This window comes from Tiliqua scincoides, chromosome 7, assembly GCF_035046505.1.
Source record: "Tiliqua scincoides isolate rTilSci1 chromosome 7, rTilSci1.hap2, whole genome shotgun sequence".
NCBI classification, from domain to species: Eukaryota; Metazoa; Chordata; class Lepidosauria; order Squamata; family Scincidae; genus Tiliqua; species Tiliqua scincoides.
Window position 1 is genome coordinate 21,574,735 of NC_089827.1, and position 14,897 is coordinate 21,589,631.

A 14,897-nucleotide genomic window follows, 5' to 3' on the forward strand; every position below is an offset into this window, starting at 1 on the left:
AGGCTAGACGCCAGCACCACATCCTGTGGCAAGGAGTTCCACAGACCGACCACACGCTGAGTAAAGAAATATTTTCTTTTGTCTGTCCTTACCCGCCCAACACTCAATTTTAGTGGATGTCCCCTGGTTCTGGTATTATGTGAGAGTGTAAAGAGCATCTCCCTATCCACTCTGTCCATCCCTTGCATAATTTTGTAGGTCTCAATCATGACCCCCCTCAGGCGTCTCTTTTCTAGGCTGAAGAGGCCCAAACGCCGTAGCCTTTCCTCATAAGGAAGGTGCCCCAGCCCCGTAATCATCTTAGTCGCTCTCTTTTGCACCTTTTCCATTTCCACTATGTCTTTTTTGAGATGCGGCGACCAGAACTGGACACAATACTCCAGGTGTGGCCTTACCATAGATTTGTACAATGGCATTATAATACTAGCCGTTTTGTTCTCAATACCCTTCCTAATGATCCCAAGCATAGAATTGGCCTTCTTCACTACCGCCGCACATTGGGTCGACACTTTCATCGACCTGTCCACCACCACCCCAAGATCTCTCTCCTGATCTGTCACAGACAGCTCAGAACCCATCAGCCTATATGTGAAGTTTTGATTTTTTGCCCCAATGTGCATGACCGTACACTTACCTGACATTGAAGCGCATCTGCCATTTTGCTGCCCATTCTGCCAGTCTGGAGAGATCCTTCTGGAGCTCCTCACAATCACTTCTGGTCTTCACCACTCGGAAAAGTTTGGTGTCATCTGCAAATTTTGCTACTTCACTGCTCAACCCTGTCTCCAGGTCATTTATGAAGAGGTTGAAAAGCACCGGTCCCAGGACAGATCCTTGGGGCACAACGCTTTTCACCTCTCTCCATTGTGAAAATTGCCCATTGACACCCACTCTCTGCCTCCTGGCCTCCAACCAGTTCTCAGTCCATGAGAGGACCTGTCCTCTAATTCCCTGACTGTGGAGTTTTTTCAGTAGCCTTTGGTGAGGGACCGTGTCAAACGCCTTCTGAAAGTCCAGATATATAATGTCCACGGGTTCTCCCAAATCCACATGCCTATTGACCTTTTCAAAGAATTCTATAAGGTTCGTGAGGCAAGACTTACCCTTACAGAAGCCATGCTGACTCTCCCTCAGCAAGATGAAACAAATGAAAGAAAGCAACAATGAAAGAAATGTACTCCCAGCACTGCTTCTTTAAATGATCGTAACAGGCATGTAATTCAGCTCCAAGATTCTATCTTGGGCAGGCTGGTCCAATTTTCAGCAGCTGGGAACCACATGACCCTTACATGACTCCTGACTGGGCCAACCCGGAAGTAATTGGCAGTAATGTGATGACATCATCACCTGTTCTGAGCCTGCGTGGGTGCAGGTGTAGCGGGGCTTTTTTAGCTCCCCACTTCACTGTTCCAACTTTTCCAAAGGAGAAGCTGGAAGGTGGCAAGGAGATTGAAAAACCACCACCTCCCGAGCTGTGAAGTTGTCAATGAGTGGATCTTTCTGCGTATTTTTACTAAATTTTTACTCTTTTCTGTTTTAACATGGCACAGATAAGAAGCACTCTTAAAGTATCTTATACCTGCACATCCTTTCTTCCATTTTTGCATCTCAGGCTAAGAGTTTTGTGATGGAACTTGAGAAAGTGGTTCCTAAAATAGGCAGAGCCTAAACCATGGAGTGCTTTTGAGATCAGGGAGCCAGGATGGTGTAATGATTCAGGAGTTGGGTTAAGACCTGGAAAGTCCAAATACCAGCCATGAAGCTCCCTGGGTGACCTTGGGCCAGTTACTCTCTCAGTCTCACCTACCTCACAGGGTTGTTGTGAGGATGACAAGAGGGGAGAAATTGTGTGCACCACCCTGAGCTCCTTGGAGGAAGGGTGGTATAAAAATGTGGAAAATTAAAAATAATAAAAATTTGAGTTAAATCCTAGCACCTTGAATGGGGTGGGGATGATAATCCATTCCGGTGCAGACTCTGGGACAGTGGGTTGATGTGCTCCCCCAGAGTGAGAAAGTGGGCTGTCATTTTATGTATTTGCTGAAATTTTCTAACAGTCATTCAACTGGAATTTATTGCAGGATTCTAGCAGTTAGGTTACAGAGACTGAGTTACTAAACTGAAATCTGTTTTCAGGCAGTGGGGAGCCCAACTTTAAAATGTACCATATTCTGCTTATCTGAGGTTGTGGAAACTGAAAATGTCCACAGCTTAGTGAGTTTTGCTTTTGTAACTGTAGAAAGATTATATAAAATAACAAAGTAATCTCTATCATAGTTTGTACCTTTTAAAAATGTTTTTAGATTGTATAATCAGACTTGTGTTTTAACGTTGTTTTTCAGGCAATTGTTCTTTGTTTTCGACTGCATTTCACAAAGGACAATATCACAAATAATACTGCAGCAGCCACAGTGCGACAAGTAGTTACTGTTGTTTTTGAAAGAGTGGTTGCTGAAGATGAACGATACAAAGGTGGGTATGTGCTCATATTGTCATTTCCAATACTATGTATTTATATTATTAATTGCTGTTTGGTGTTTCGATTAACGTTTGCAAGGTGTTTGGTGTTTAGATTAATATGGCAGTGCCCTGACCCAAAAAGAACTTTATAGCATTTCCTCCAAGGAGTTCATAAGAACATAAGAACAGCCCCACTGGATCAGGCCATAGGCCCATCTAGTCCAGCTTCCTGTATCTCACAGCGGCCCACCAAATGCCCCAGGGAGCACGCCAGATAACAAGAGACCTCATTATGGTGCCCTCCCTTTGCATCTGGCATTCTGACATAGCCCATTTGTAAAATCAGGAGGTTGTACATGCACATCATGGCTTGTAACCCGTAATGGATTTTTCCTCCAGAAACTTGTCCAATCCCCTTTTATAGGCGTCCAGGCCAGACGCCATCACCACATCCTGCGGCAAGGAGTTCCACAGACCAACCACACGCCAAGTAAAGAAATATTTTCTTTTGTCTGTTCTAACTCTCCCAACACTCAATTTTAGCAGATGTCCCCTGGTTCTGGTGTTATGTGAGAGTGTAAAGAGCATTTCTCTATCCACTCTGTCCATCCCCTGCATAATTTTGTAGGTCTCAATCATGTCCCCCCTCAGGCGCCTCTTTTCTAGGCTGAAGAGGCCCAAAGGACTTAGCCTTTCCTCATAAGGAAGGTGCCCCAGCCCCGTAATCATCTTAGTCACTCTCTTTTGCACCTTTTCCATTTCCTTATAGAATTCCAAAGAATTCTATAAGGTTCGTGAGGCAAGACTTACCCTTATAGAAGCCATGCTGATTCTCCCTCAGCAGGGCCTGTTCGTCTATGTGTTTTGAGATCCTATCTTTGATGAGGCATGCCACCATCTTATCCGGTATAGATGTTAGGCTGACCGACCTGTAGTTTCCCGGGTCCCCCCTCTTTCCCTTTTTAAAGATAGGAGTGACATTTGCTATCCTCCAATCTTCTGGCACCGTGGCCGTTTTGAGGGACAAGTTGTATATCTTAGTCAAAAGATCAGCAACTTCATTCTTCAATTCCTTAATAACTCTTGGGTGGATGCCATCAGGGCCCGGTGACTTATTGATCTTTAATTTATCAATGAGGTCTGAAACATCTTCTCTTTTAACCTCTATCTGACTTAATTCCTCGGTCAGGAGGGGCTGTTCGGGCAGCGGTATCTGCCCGAGGTCTTCTGCAGTGAAGACAGATGCAAAGAACTCATTCAATTTCTCTGCCATCTCTAAGTCTCCTTTTATTTCCCCTTTCCCTCCCTTACCATCCAGAGGGCCAACCGCTTTTCTGGCAGGTTTCCTGCTTCTAACATATTTGAAGAAGCTTTTATTATTCCCCTTAATGTTGCTGGCCATGCGTTCCTCATAGTCTCGCTTGGCCTCCCGTATCACCTTCTTACATTTCTTTTGCCACAGTTTATGTTCCTTTTTATTCTCCTCATTAGGGCAAGACTTCCATTTATGAAAGGAAGCTTCCTTGCCCTTCACAGCCTCTCTAACTTGGCTGGTTAGCCATGCGGGCACCCTCCTGGATTTAGTGGAACCCTTCTTTCTTTGTGGTATACACCTCTGCTGGGCCTCCATTACTGTTGTTTTAAGCAGCCTCCATGCACTCTGGAGAGTTCACTCTGGAGTTCAGTGATTCATACATCTGAATCATCCTGTTTTATACCCGTGGCTATCCTGGCTATCCTGTGAGGTCAGATATGCTGAGATAGATAAGGTTATCAAGTTAACATCATTCCTGAGTAAGGATTTGAATTCAGTCCTCCATAATCAGAGTTCTGCATTCTGTCCAGTACACCATACTACTTTACAAAGTAGAGAACACTTTTCAGAGTATTTATGTCAATTATATGCATGTAAATTATGGGAGTTTATATCATGTATGTACATTTTTGTGTACATTATATGTTTTTTCTTGTGAAACTTTGTCATGTAGGCTAGGGTTCAAGGGTTGCTTAGGGCCAAAGTACACGTTATATTAAATGTGTGCTGCCTGTTCTGGAGAGAGAAATTATGGTCTTTGGTTTAAAATACTAACTGGGAGAGAGGCACCTGAAAAAAACAGTGGGAGCTTTGTTAATTATTTAAAATAAAAATTCTTTAAAAATTTGTTTAAAAAATTTAAAATAGTGGGATTGTGTATGTGTGCATGCTATCAGGATTGGAACTTTGGCAGGCCAAAGTGTCCAACCTTGCTATTTCATGTTGGTTTTGCCCTGTTTTTGTAACATCTCCAGTGTTATTCTCAAAGACAAATAAAAGCATTGGCACATGCATATACAGGTCAGCACTTGGTATCGGTGCGGGAGTCATTCCTGGATCCCCCACAGATACTGAAATCTGCAGATATTTGGATCCATAGGGGGCCCCCCAGAGGTCCTCCAGATGAGACTGGAAGTGGCTTCATGCCTCAGAACGCCTCCTGGAAGCTTCTGACAGGCACTTCTATTTTCCATCAAACTGGATGTACCTGTCAGAAGCCTTCTGGAGGCTTCCAAGGCACAAGGAGGTGATGTGCGGCCTCCCCAGGGCCTCGGAACACCTCCCAGACGCAACTGGAAGGCACTTCTGGTTGCATCCAGGAGGTATCCAGCCACAGGTCTGCACCCACAGTAAGTCAAATCTGCAAGTTCCAAACCCATGGATAAGGAGGGTCAACCTGTAATTGATGTAATCCTTGATGTAATTCTTGTTCATTACCTTACAGAGTTATTATACTATCCCTGCATTGGGAGGGCTTGTCATGAACACCAAATGAGTTCATGGCAGAGGCAAGATTTGAACCAGGAAGATCCTGATTTGCAGCTCTCTTAGGGTCCAATCCTATCGAATTTTCCAGTGCTAGTGTAGCCGTGCCAATGGCGCGTGCACTGCATCCTATGCTGGGGAGGCAGTCACAGACGCCTCCGCAAGGTATGGGAACTTTTGTTCCCTTACCTCAGGGGTGCATTATGGCTACACTGATGCTGGAAAGTTGAATAGGATTGGACCCTTTGTTACTATACTATACCAGTTTCTGAAACTGGAAAAGTAGCTGTGTGGAACTCTTCCCTAGTAGGTAGTGGCAAGGGAACAGCAGGTCTTTTTTTCCCCCAAAAAAACAAATATAAACAAACACACATAACAAAAAAACATAACACCACTACACACAAAAAAAGGGGTGTAGAAAATCATATAACACTGCAACTAATAAATCATTACATATCTTAATCAATTTCCTCTTCTAAATTTACCTCTTAATATCATTTTTCATTCATCCTTCGTCTATTATAACATATCAAATATATATATAATACAATCATCTAAATGCCCTATCATATATTACTAAAACTTCATTTTCAACCAAGCATAAAAAGATTACCATTACACAATTTGTGTTGGTTTTCGTTATTAATCCAAAATTTCTGAAAGCCTGTCCATTACCTCATTATTTTCTCTATTAATTCATCTTTCATTAATATTTTAAAATCCTTCCAATATCTAACATATAAAATCCTCACTACAATTAAAATCATAATAACTAAATACACATCGTTTTCTTTATAACATCTAAAATAATATTAAACAAAAATAATTCAGGTTTCAGCGATGTCATAAATTCAACAATCTCTTGTATTACATTTCTTACCATTCTCCAATAGATTTGCATTTTTTTTTATATCCACCACATGTTCCTTCCACACATTTACACTTCCAACAACTACTTGATATATTCTGTTTCATTTTTACCAGTTTTTTTGGTGTCATGTACCATCTATAGAACATTTTATATATCTTTTCGGGACAGCGGGTCTTATGGGAAAAAACCGTGGGACTATAAAGTACCTAAATCAACCAAGCTGCTGCATGAGCCTTTGTTAAAATTGAAGACAGTGCACGACTTCAATTTTTACTGAATTGGATGTGTTTTTTTTATACAGATGTTATTGAGCAACCAATTGGAATTCAAGGAAACAGTAACAGAAGATCTGTCAGTACCTTGAAACCATGTGCTAAAGATGCCTATATGCTTTTTCAGGTATTGGCCTTGAATTTTTCTTCTGAAGTGCATACTTTCTTATATGCAGAATATACTTTTATGTGAACTGTGAACAACCATGCTTACTACCTGCATCCTGTTAGAAAAGGGGCAGTGACACCAGACTGCCAGCCAGGGACTCACATCCCCTAGTGGCCCTACTAATATAGAAGAGAGAGACCCAAACCTAGATGTGCAAGCCCTTTTTCTTTCATCTCCACCCCTTAGCAGCCCTCCCCCCCTTTTACTTGCTAATGGGCTTTTTTCTATTCAGGGTGTCCATGGGAGTGGTCGATGGGCAGATTGCTGGGCATTTGCTGGTGTCAGAGTAGTCTTTCAAACTGGTACCAACCTGTTGGAATCGAAAGTCTTGGTCATCTTTATTTCTCTTACTTCCCCTTTATCTCTTCTGAACCTCAGATAATCAAAATAGAACTTTTACAGTATGTTCAAGTCGATTTTAATGAATGAAAGTGGATGAGTGATTTTTGTCCCCCCTCTCCAGGATCTTTGTCAGCTTGTTAATGCTGATGCCCCTTACTGGCTTGTAGGCATGACAGAAATGACTCGGACCTTTGGTCTGGAACTTCTTGAATCAGTCCTCAATGATTTCCCGCAAGTCTTTTTACAGGTAAATGTTTTTGACTGTTTTTTTTATCTCAGAAATAGGAAGGTGGAAATTTTGGAAACTAAGTTTTGGAAACAGAATACATTTTCATGTTCATAGAATATGAAAGAATTATTAAGCAGCTGTTAGCATCTCTCGATCTGATATCAATATATGTAACACATAGTACTTTGCTTTTCTGGTAACTTCAGTGTTCATTAGATAAATTAGACCTGATATGTGTTAGACATATCTACTCTGGTGGAAGCTGAAAAATTATGTATATTTTTTGTGTACAGGTATCCCCCTGTATCCATGGGTCGTGTGTCCACAGTTTCAATTAATTGCTGTTCACAAATTTCTCCCTAGTTGCTCAAATGACTTATCTTTGTCTTATTGCAGCCCTCTTATCGCTTTCTTCTCTGTCTCTTTGCTGCCTGCAAACACTAACAGGAAGAGCTCACTGAAGTGGGTTTAAGAGCTGAAAACAATGCAGTGCTAACCGTTACATTGTTTTCAGCCCCCCAACTCTCTTCCTGTTAGCTCTTCCTTCTTCCTGTTAGTGTTTGCAGGCAACCCAGAGACAGAGAGACGCTGACGGGGGTCCTACAATTGGACAAAGATGACTGTGTGAATGGGGTGGGGGGAATTATTAACTCTTTCATGTAGTTTCACTATTATTCATGGTTTCTGGTATCCTCAGTAGCAGCAGCATCCTATCCCACTTGAATACAGGTGACCACCTGTATCTGCACTTTATATAGTACTAACATTGCCTGTTTTTATTTTGCAGCATCAAGAATTCAGTTTCCTCCTTAAAGAAAGAGTTTGTCCACTTGTGATAAAACTCTTCTCTCCAAATATCAAATTTCGACAAGGCTCCAGCACGTCATCTTCACCAGCACCAGTGGAAAAACCTTATTTTCCTATCTGCATGCGCCTCTTGAGAGTAGTTTCCGTTCTTATCAAGCAGTTTTATAGCTTGCTGGTAAGAATGCCGTTTAGTACCAGTGTTGTTCACAGGATACACCTTTAATGTTGTTTGCATCATGCTATGATATTGCTCTATTTGTATTCTATATGCTGAATGTTAGTTTATTTGAACTTACACTTAACAATATTAAGGTAGCTTATAGTAGCTATCAATAAAACATCCTAAAACAAATAATGTGTATCTCTTTTAGACAAAAGCAGCCGACAGTAGAAAACCAGCAGGCTCATTAAAAGACACAAAAGCCATTGTTGTTTATTTAAAGCTTGAGAAAGCATTACAGACTATGCATAAGAACAGTCCCACTGGATCAGGCCATAGGCCCATCTAGTCCAGCTTCCTGTATCTCACAGCGGCCCACCAAATGCCCCAGGGAGCACACCAGATAACAAGAGACCTCATCCTGGTGCCCTCCCTTGCATCTGGCATTCTGACATAACCCATTTCTAAAATCAGGAGGTTGCGCATACACATCATGGCTTGTACCCCATAATGGATTTTTCCTCCAGAAACTTGTCCAATCCCCTTTTAAAGGCGTCTAGGCTAGACGCCATCACCACATCCTGTGGCAAGGAGTTCCACAGACCGACCACACGCTGAGTAAAGAAATATTTTCTTTTGTCTGTCCTAACCCGCCCAACACTCAATTTTAGTGGATGTCCCCTGGTTCTGGTATTATGTGAGAATATAATTGTCACTTGCATATTGCATAAGTGGCAATAATGATGTCTCCAGGCAAATTCTCTAGGGAGGGACTTCCCTTAGTATCTCAGGTGCCTCCAAGATATAGAGCCTCTCTCCAACTGTCTAATTTCTGAAGATGGAGGAATTCGGAGAAGGACATGAGGAGATTAACTGATAGGCAGACTTAATACGGGAAAAGACAGTTCTTGAAGTATCCCCATCCTAGGCTTTAAGGAATTTGCAATATTTATTTTTTTAAGTCTGTGTGCTTATACCATTCCTTACTATTTTTATGATTGAGTTGTGCTGATGTGAACAGATGCCTATGTAATTAGATTCCCTGCTTAGATTCTCTGATTCCTCTTCTATAGCAAGATAATTGACCTGTTGTATTTACTAGGCTGTCTTTGCAGCTCACGGTTCATGGAGTCCATTGTGTATTGCATCTTTTTATTGCTTGTTTTTCCATTTTGATTTCACCTCTCCACCTAAAGAGCTCAAAAGGTGGCTTACAAAAATTTTATAAAACATTACAAATACAATACATATAGTCTGTAACCCACGTAGTTGGAAAGAGCTGAATTTGTGTTCCAAAAGATTGCCAGGGTGGGTTCTACTGGTTTTCTGAAAGGAAAGGATCTAGCTCTGCAGACTCTGTACAAGAAAGCATTGCATATGAAAGGTGTTGAGGTGCAGAAGACCCAGTTCCTGATAGTATCCCATCTGAAGATCACAAAATTCAGAGATGTTAATCACATGTCCATCACAGGTTACAAACCATCATGGGTATACACAACCTGCTGGTTTTAGAAGTAGGCTATCTCTGACATGCCAGATGCAAGGGACTGACAACAGGATATAGGTATCTTGTTGTCTTGTGTAGTCCCTGAGGCATCTGATGAGCCACTGTGAAATACAGGAAGCAGGAGTAGATGGGCCTTTGGTCTGATCCAGCAGGGCTTTTCTTAGTTCTCATGATGAGGTATTTTCTGAGGTGTATTAGTCAGAGAAAACTTTTGCATTTAAGATTTGCAGCAGAATCCTTAGCTTGGCCTAGAAACTAAGCATTGACTGTTAGTACCAGGGTTATATGATCCAAGCTGTCGGCACTGATTGACATCTATGTTACTGCATTCTGGACAATTTGAATTTTTGGAATCATTTTCAAGGAGAAAAATGTATTTGCCATCCTTTCCTTCAGCCACACATGCCCTGATCTGGCAACAGGAGCAGTTGTTAGCCATGTCAGCAGTTGATAATCATGTCAGCACATAAACCGTTACCAGTTAAACAGAAAATCAAAATCACTGATACTCTTAGCAGGGAGGTGACAGTGCAGACACAGTTTATGGCGCAATCCTATCCAACTTTCCAGCACCAATGCAACCATGACAGTGGGGTGCATGCTGCATCCTGCAGTGGGGGAGCAGCCATGGAGGCCTCCTAAAGGTAATGGAACAATGCAGAGCATTGCATCTCCATTGGCCCTGCAAAGCTAGATATGATTGGGCCCCAAATCTCCCAAAACTTTTACTTTCAAAAAGGTGATAAGGCTCTCTCTCTCTCTCTCTCTCTGTTCACACGCTAGTTAGGATGAAAACAACTTCTTCAGTAATAACCTTAAAGAGTGACTGTGTTTCTAGGTCAGCATTTCCCAAACTGTGAATTGTGACCCTGTGCTTTGGGCTGCAATATGATGCTCAATGTAGCATCACAGTGCCTTATTGGGAGCCCCTGGAAGCTGCTTATATGTCGCGTCAGGCCAGTGACCCACTTCATTTGTCTGTGCACGCCCAGAATGCCCTGTGTACATGACTTCCATTTTGCTTCCAGGCATAACTGTGGAACATTCTGGGGCCTGCAGAGGCCAATTGGGTGGATAGCCAGCCTGGCAAGACCCGTAAGCAGCCTCCAGGGGCTCCCAATAAGGTATTGCAGCACTATAGAGAGCTTTGTGTTGCGATCCTCCGCAGAGAATAAGGTGGGTTGCAACACTAAAAAGTTTGGGAACCACTGTTCTAGGATCATGTTCTAGAATTGTCTGTCATGTCAAAGCTATATATGGTTTTAGTAAAGGGGCAACACTTTGATCACTAGACTAATCCTGGGTTAAATAGGTTGATAGCAACATAGTAATTTGAGGGGGGAAATGTCTCGTTTAGAACTGTAATAAGGATTTTTTGTATGTTTAGGTAACTGAATGTGAGATTTTTCTGTCGTTGCTTGTGAAGTTTCTGGATGCAGACAAACCTCAATGGCTCCGAGCTGTTGCAGTAGAATCTATACACAGACTTTGTGTGCAGCCTCAACTGTTAAGGTAGTGTGACTGTGATAGTTGATGTACCAAATGAGGTAAAGTTTTATTTTGTAAAAAATTGCAGAATTAAACTAATTTATAGGTTTCCTTTTGAGAATGACTGCGTAGACTTGAGAAGCACTGATAAATTTTATTTTTACTCTGTTCAAACAGGTCCTTCTGCCAATCATATGATATGAAGCTGCATTCAACCAAGGTGTTCCGTGACATTGTGAATGCTCTCGGATCATTTATTCAGTCGCTGTTTCTTGTACCAAGTGCAGGAAATGCATTGGCTACAACCAACCAAGCAGGTAAACACATGCTTGTATTGTTTCAAATCACTTCGTCCATAATTTTTTCTTAGAAGTCACACCTGTTTCCATAAATAGGAAGCTTGAATATATTTTAATCAAATTTCCTGATTTAAGTAGCCATCAAAGATTTAAACAAGTTTGAACAAGAAAAGTCTGTGTCAGACTGGACTGCACATGTGCTTTAATTCTTCCTACTGCAAGTCACCTGAGAAGAGTTTTTTTTTTGTTTTTTTGTTTTTTGTTTTAATATTTGATTTGATTTAAGGCATGGGTACAGGGAAAATCACATATATATTCAGGGTAATACAAAGGGAAAAACACTAGGGAATCACAGAACTGCAGCCAATACTGTCTTATTTCTATAATTATCATCTCTTCAATCAATATTTCATAATCGTTTATCTAACCATTCGTATAATGGGTTCCACAATCTCTGTATTCTCCAGAATTGTTTCTATTGAATATCTTCCCTGAAGGATATAATAATGATTTCAAACACACTTTGTTATACGTGATCATTGCAGCAAGATTGGTCTATGCCGGGTTATGGAAGAATTCAGAAATTCCTGGTATAGGGATGTGGATTGAGAAACTATACGAGATTGTCGAAATGGACGTGTTGACAGAAAGATTGAGGGATGGCGTGATGGAGAGAATACCTCAGAAGAGTTTTGAAAGGGAAGGTTGGGATGGGGCATAGTGAATTGCTTGCAATTAGAGCAAACTAGCTAGAACTTAGTCTCATAGGTTAGCTGGACCCAATATAGGCTTCTGTTTTCTCTTTCACTTTTTCATTTACCCAAGCAGCAGCAAAGGGGACGGCTGCTCCGCAGGCCTTCTTTAAGGCTTAAAGCCTTACCAGTAGGGAACTATACAGCATAAATTGTAATCCCTAGGGATCTTAGTCCTTGGAAATTCCTGCTGGTGAATCTTTGGGACCTAATGAAGATACAGAGAGCACCCCCTGCACCAGCTGCTGCTAAAGGTAAGTTTTGGGGAATGGTAAAGGTGTGAGGACAGTGGCAAGGAGTTAAGAGCCAGTCTTCATCTTCCTGAAGATGAGATCAAGAGCATAATGAGGCATTATGCAAATTTTAAAGTAACATAATTTGTACAGGATCCTAATCCAATACGAATTAGCTTGATTTAGGACAGCTCATTCTGAATTGAGATGGGAATCTCACTTTTATACTGTATTTAAAGTGTCTTGCATTTTGTAGAGTCTAGCCTTTGATCAGATACAAACACACTACAATAGGTTAGCCAGCAGAGGGCATTCGAAGGATGGCAGGAAATGGTTTGGGTTTGTCTGCCCATTTATCCATGTTGTCTTGTGATGTAATAAGATGTAATGATAAACTAAATTAAGCATGTGGCTAATTTTGTTTACATTATAGGAGGTGGTGTGCCTGGCAGTACAGCCTCAGCACAGACTAATCCAGGAATGCTTGGAATGGGCGGAGGCGTAACTGTATTACCTGCTTTTGAATATAGAGGTATCTGGATACCTATTCTCAGTGTGTCAGCGCAGGGCAGTGCTAAAGCTACCTAGTAAGTAAAATAATCATTTCTAAACTCGTTAATGTGAATGAGTAGCCCCATTGTGGGGCCTGCGCTCCTACTTGGGGAAGGGGACAAAAGTCCCCTTTCCTGGAGGAGAACTCAATGTGATACCAGATCATAAAAGATCCATCTGAAATGTTGTGGTTCTTGAAAGACAGAACCTTCTTCAATTAAAAATCCCTATTGGGATTTAGTATAGCCTGCCTATGTAAACCGCCTTGAATTAAAGTCTGAGGAGAAATCTGACAACCAAGAAAGGCGGTATATTACCTGTATTATTATTATTATTATTATTATTATTATTATTATTATTATTATTATTATTATTATTATTAGAGTCTGTGCCAGCTGTTTTGCCGGTGCAGAATGGAGCACCTCCCTGTCAGGCTTTGCAGCCTTACACAGAGGACAGGATTCTTCAGTTTACGACACCCAGCACTGGCGCTGGAGTTCAGTGCCGGGGTAGGTCCAGATGGGATTGGGTCCTAAGAAACTTTTTTTCCCCTTCTCAGATTTGACGATGAGGGACATAGGACAAATCTAGTTAAATTCATTTTCCCATTCACTTGAACTGTATATAATTTTGTTTCTCTTTTGAACATTACTGTGTATTGTGTGTTGCAGCAACATAAATAAATCCACTGATATTATTTCAGTAAATAAACAATAGGTAGTAAGTGTTTATTTCTTCCACTTCCTTATAATTTTTTTAATCTCTCAGTTTAGAAATGTTGGACAAGGTTGAACCACCTACAATTCCTGAAGGCTACGCAATGTCTGTAGCATTCCATTGTTTACTGGATCTTGTCCGTGGTATCACTAATATGATTGAAGAAGAATTAGGACAGGTTGAAATAGACCATCAAGCTATAACAACTGATGCACAAACTTCACCAACACAATCTTCGGACTTGCAAGATTTTCATTCTGCATCTGACCAAAGTGATAAAGAAGCAGGTACATATTAATGCACAATTGAGGTTAAGGCTGCATACATACATGCAAACAGGTTCAGATATTTTTGCCTGATGATGAGCTCTGGGTTTTTCTTCACTTCTCAAGCAGCACGTGAATAACTTTATGCAACAATGAGGAAAATAGGGTGTCGTAGTAGGGCTATTGGCTTACTGAAAGAATAAGACCCACAAGCTACAGAAGCCTTGAAAACTGCAAGAGCTGAACTTTTTGCAGAGCAATTAGCAGCTATTTGATTTAGTTAGCTGATCTTTCCATCACCTGTCATTACCTGAAGGGCTTAATGAAGGCTTGGAAAACAGTCTTGGCCAAGCAGGCCAGACACTTTGCCTTTGTTCAATGTAGCTGTAATGAACTTGCTGTCAAGATAAATCTTGTGAATGTTTTAGGACAACAAGAACTCTGAAGTTGCTAAAATGTAACCATAGGAAAAACCATTAACTTGATTTGCTGGACTACTCCCAGTGTTGTGTGAATGCAACATTATCGTTGACAGCTGAATGCACGAGTTTATCTTTCTCTGAAAGACTTCAATTCAACTGTAGTACAAAGGGTAGACCCAGACTTAAACAAAACGCCCAATTTTAAAGCATAATTTTGTGGGGGGGGGGGGTCAGTGGGGAAGTGTAGAACTAGGCATGGCAAAAAAAAAAAGACCAACCCTTGAAGCAGTCACTTCTGTCTCATATTTTTCTTTGAAAGCATGGATCTAACTGTCTGAAAAAAATCAAGTGGAAAGTTGACCCTCTGAACTTTTCACAAGCCTAAAATCAGATTTTAAAAAATGATCCTGAGTACCTGGAAAGGTCAAAGTGATTCACATTAATGATGGGTGTGTACCCCTTTGGAGACAGAGGGGTCACCCAGACTAGACTTTGAAGCTTAGGGAAATAAAATTCTTCCACGTGATCCAATCAGACCTGTGGTCTGTTTT

At 41.2% G+C, this 14,897-nt stretch overlaps 1 protein-coding gene across 6 annotated transcripts in view; it reads left to right on the plus strand.

Annotated features, from left to right (window-relative positions):
• The window catches only part of MON2 (MON2 homolog, regulator of endosome-to-Golgi trafficking), a 99,228-nt gene that overhangs the window by 34,200 nt on the left and 50,131 nt on the right, over positions 1 to 14,897 (plus strand). For 5 of the 6 annotated variants that reach the window (XM_066633170.1, XM_066633172.1, XM_066633171.1 and 2 more), the window contains exons 5-12: positions 2,343 to 2,472; positions 6,433 to 6,530; positions 7,036 to 7,161; positions 7,931 to 8,125; positions 11,005 to 11,129; positions 11,283 to 11,422; positions 12,823 to 12,976; positions 13,710 to 13,945. In XM_066633170.1, the coding sequence (XP_066489267.1) occupies positions 2,343 to 2,472; positions 6,433 to 6,530; positions 7,036 to 7,161; positions 7,931 to 8,125; positions 11,005 to 11,129; positions 11,283 to 11,422; positions 12,823 to 12,976; positions 13,710 to 13,945 (1,204 nt within the window). Of the gene's footprint in view, positions 1 to 2,342; positions 2,473 to 6,432; positions 6,531 to 7,035; positions 7,162 to 7,930; positions 8,126 to 11,004; positions 11,130 to 11,282; positions 11,423 to 12,822; positions 12,977 to 13,709; positions 13,946 to 14,897 lie in introns of those variants that run through there. The other variant, XM_066633175.1, reaches the window with a different exon arrangement.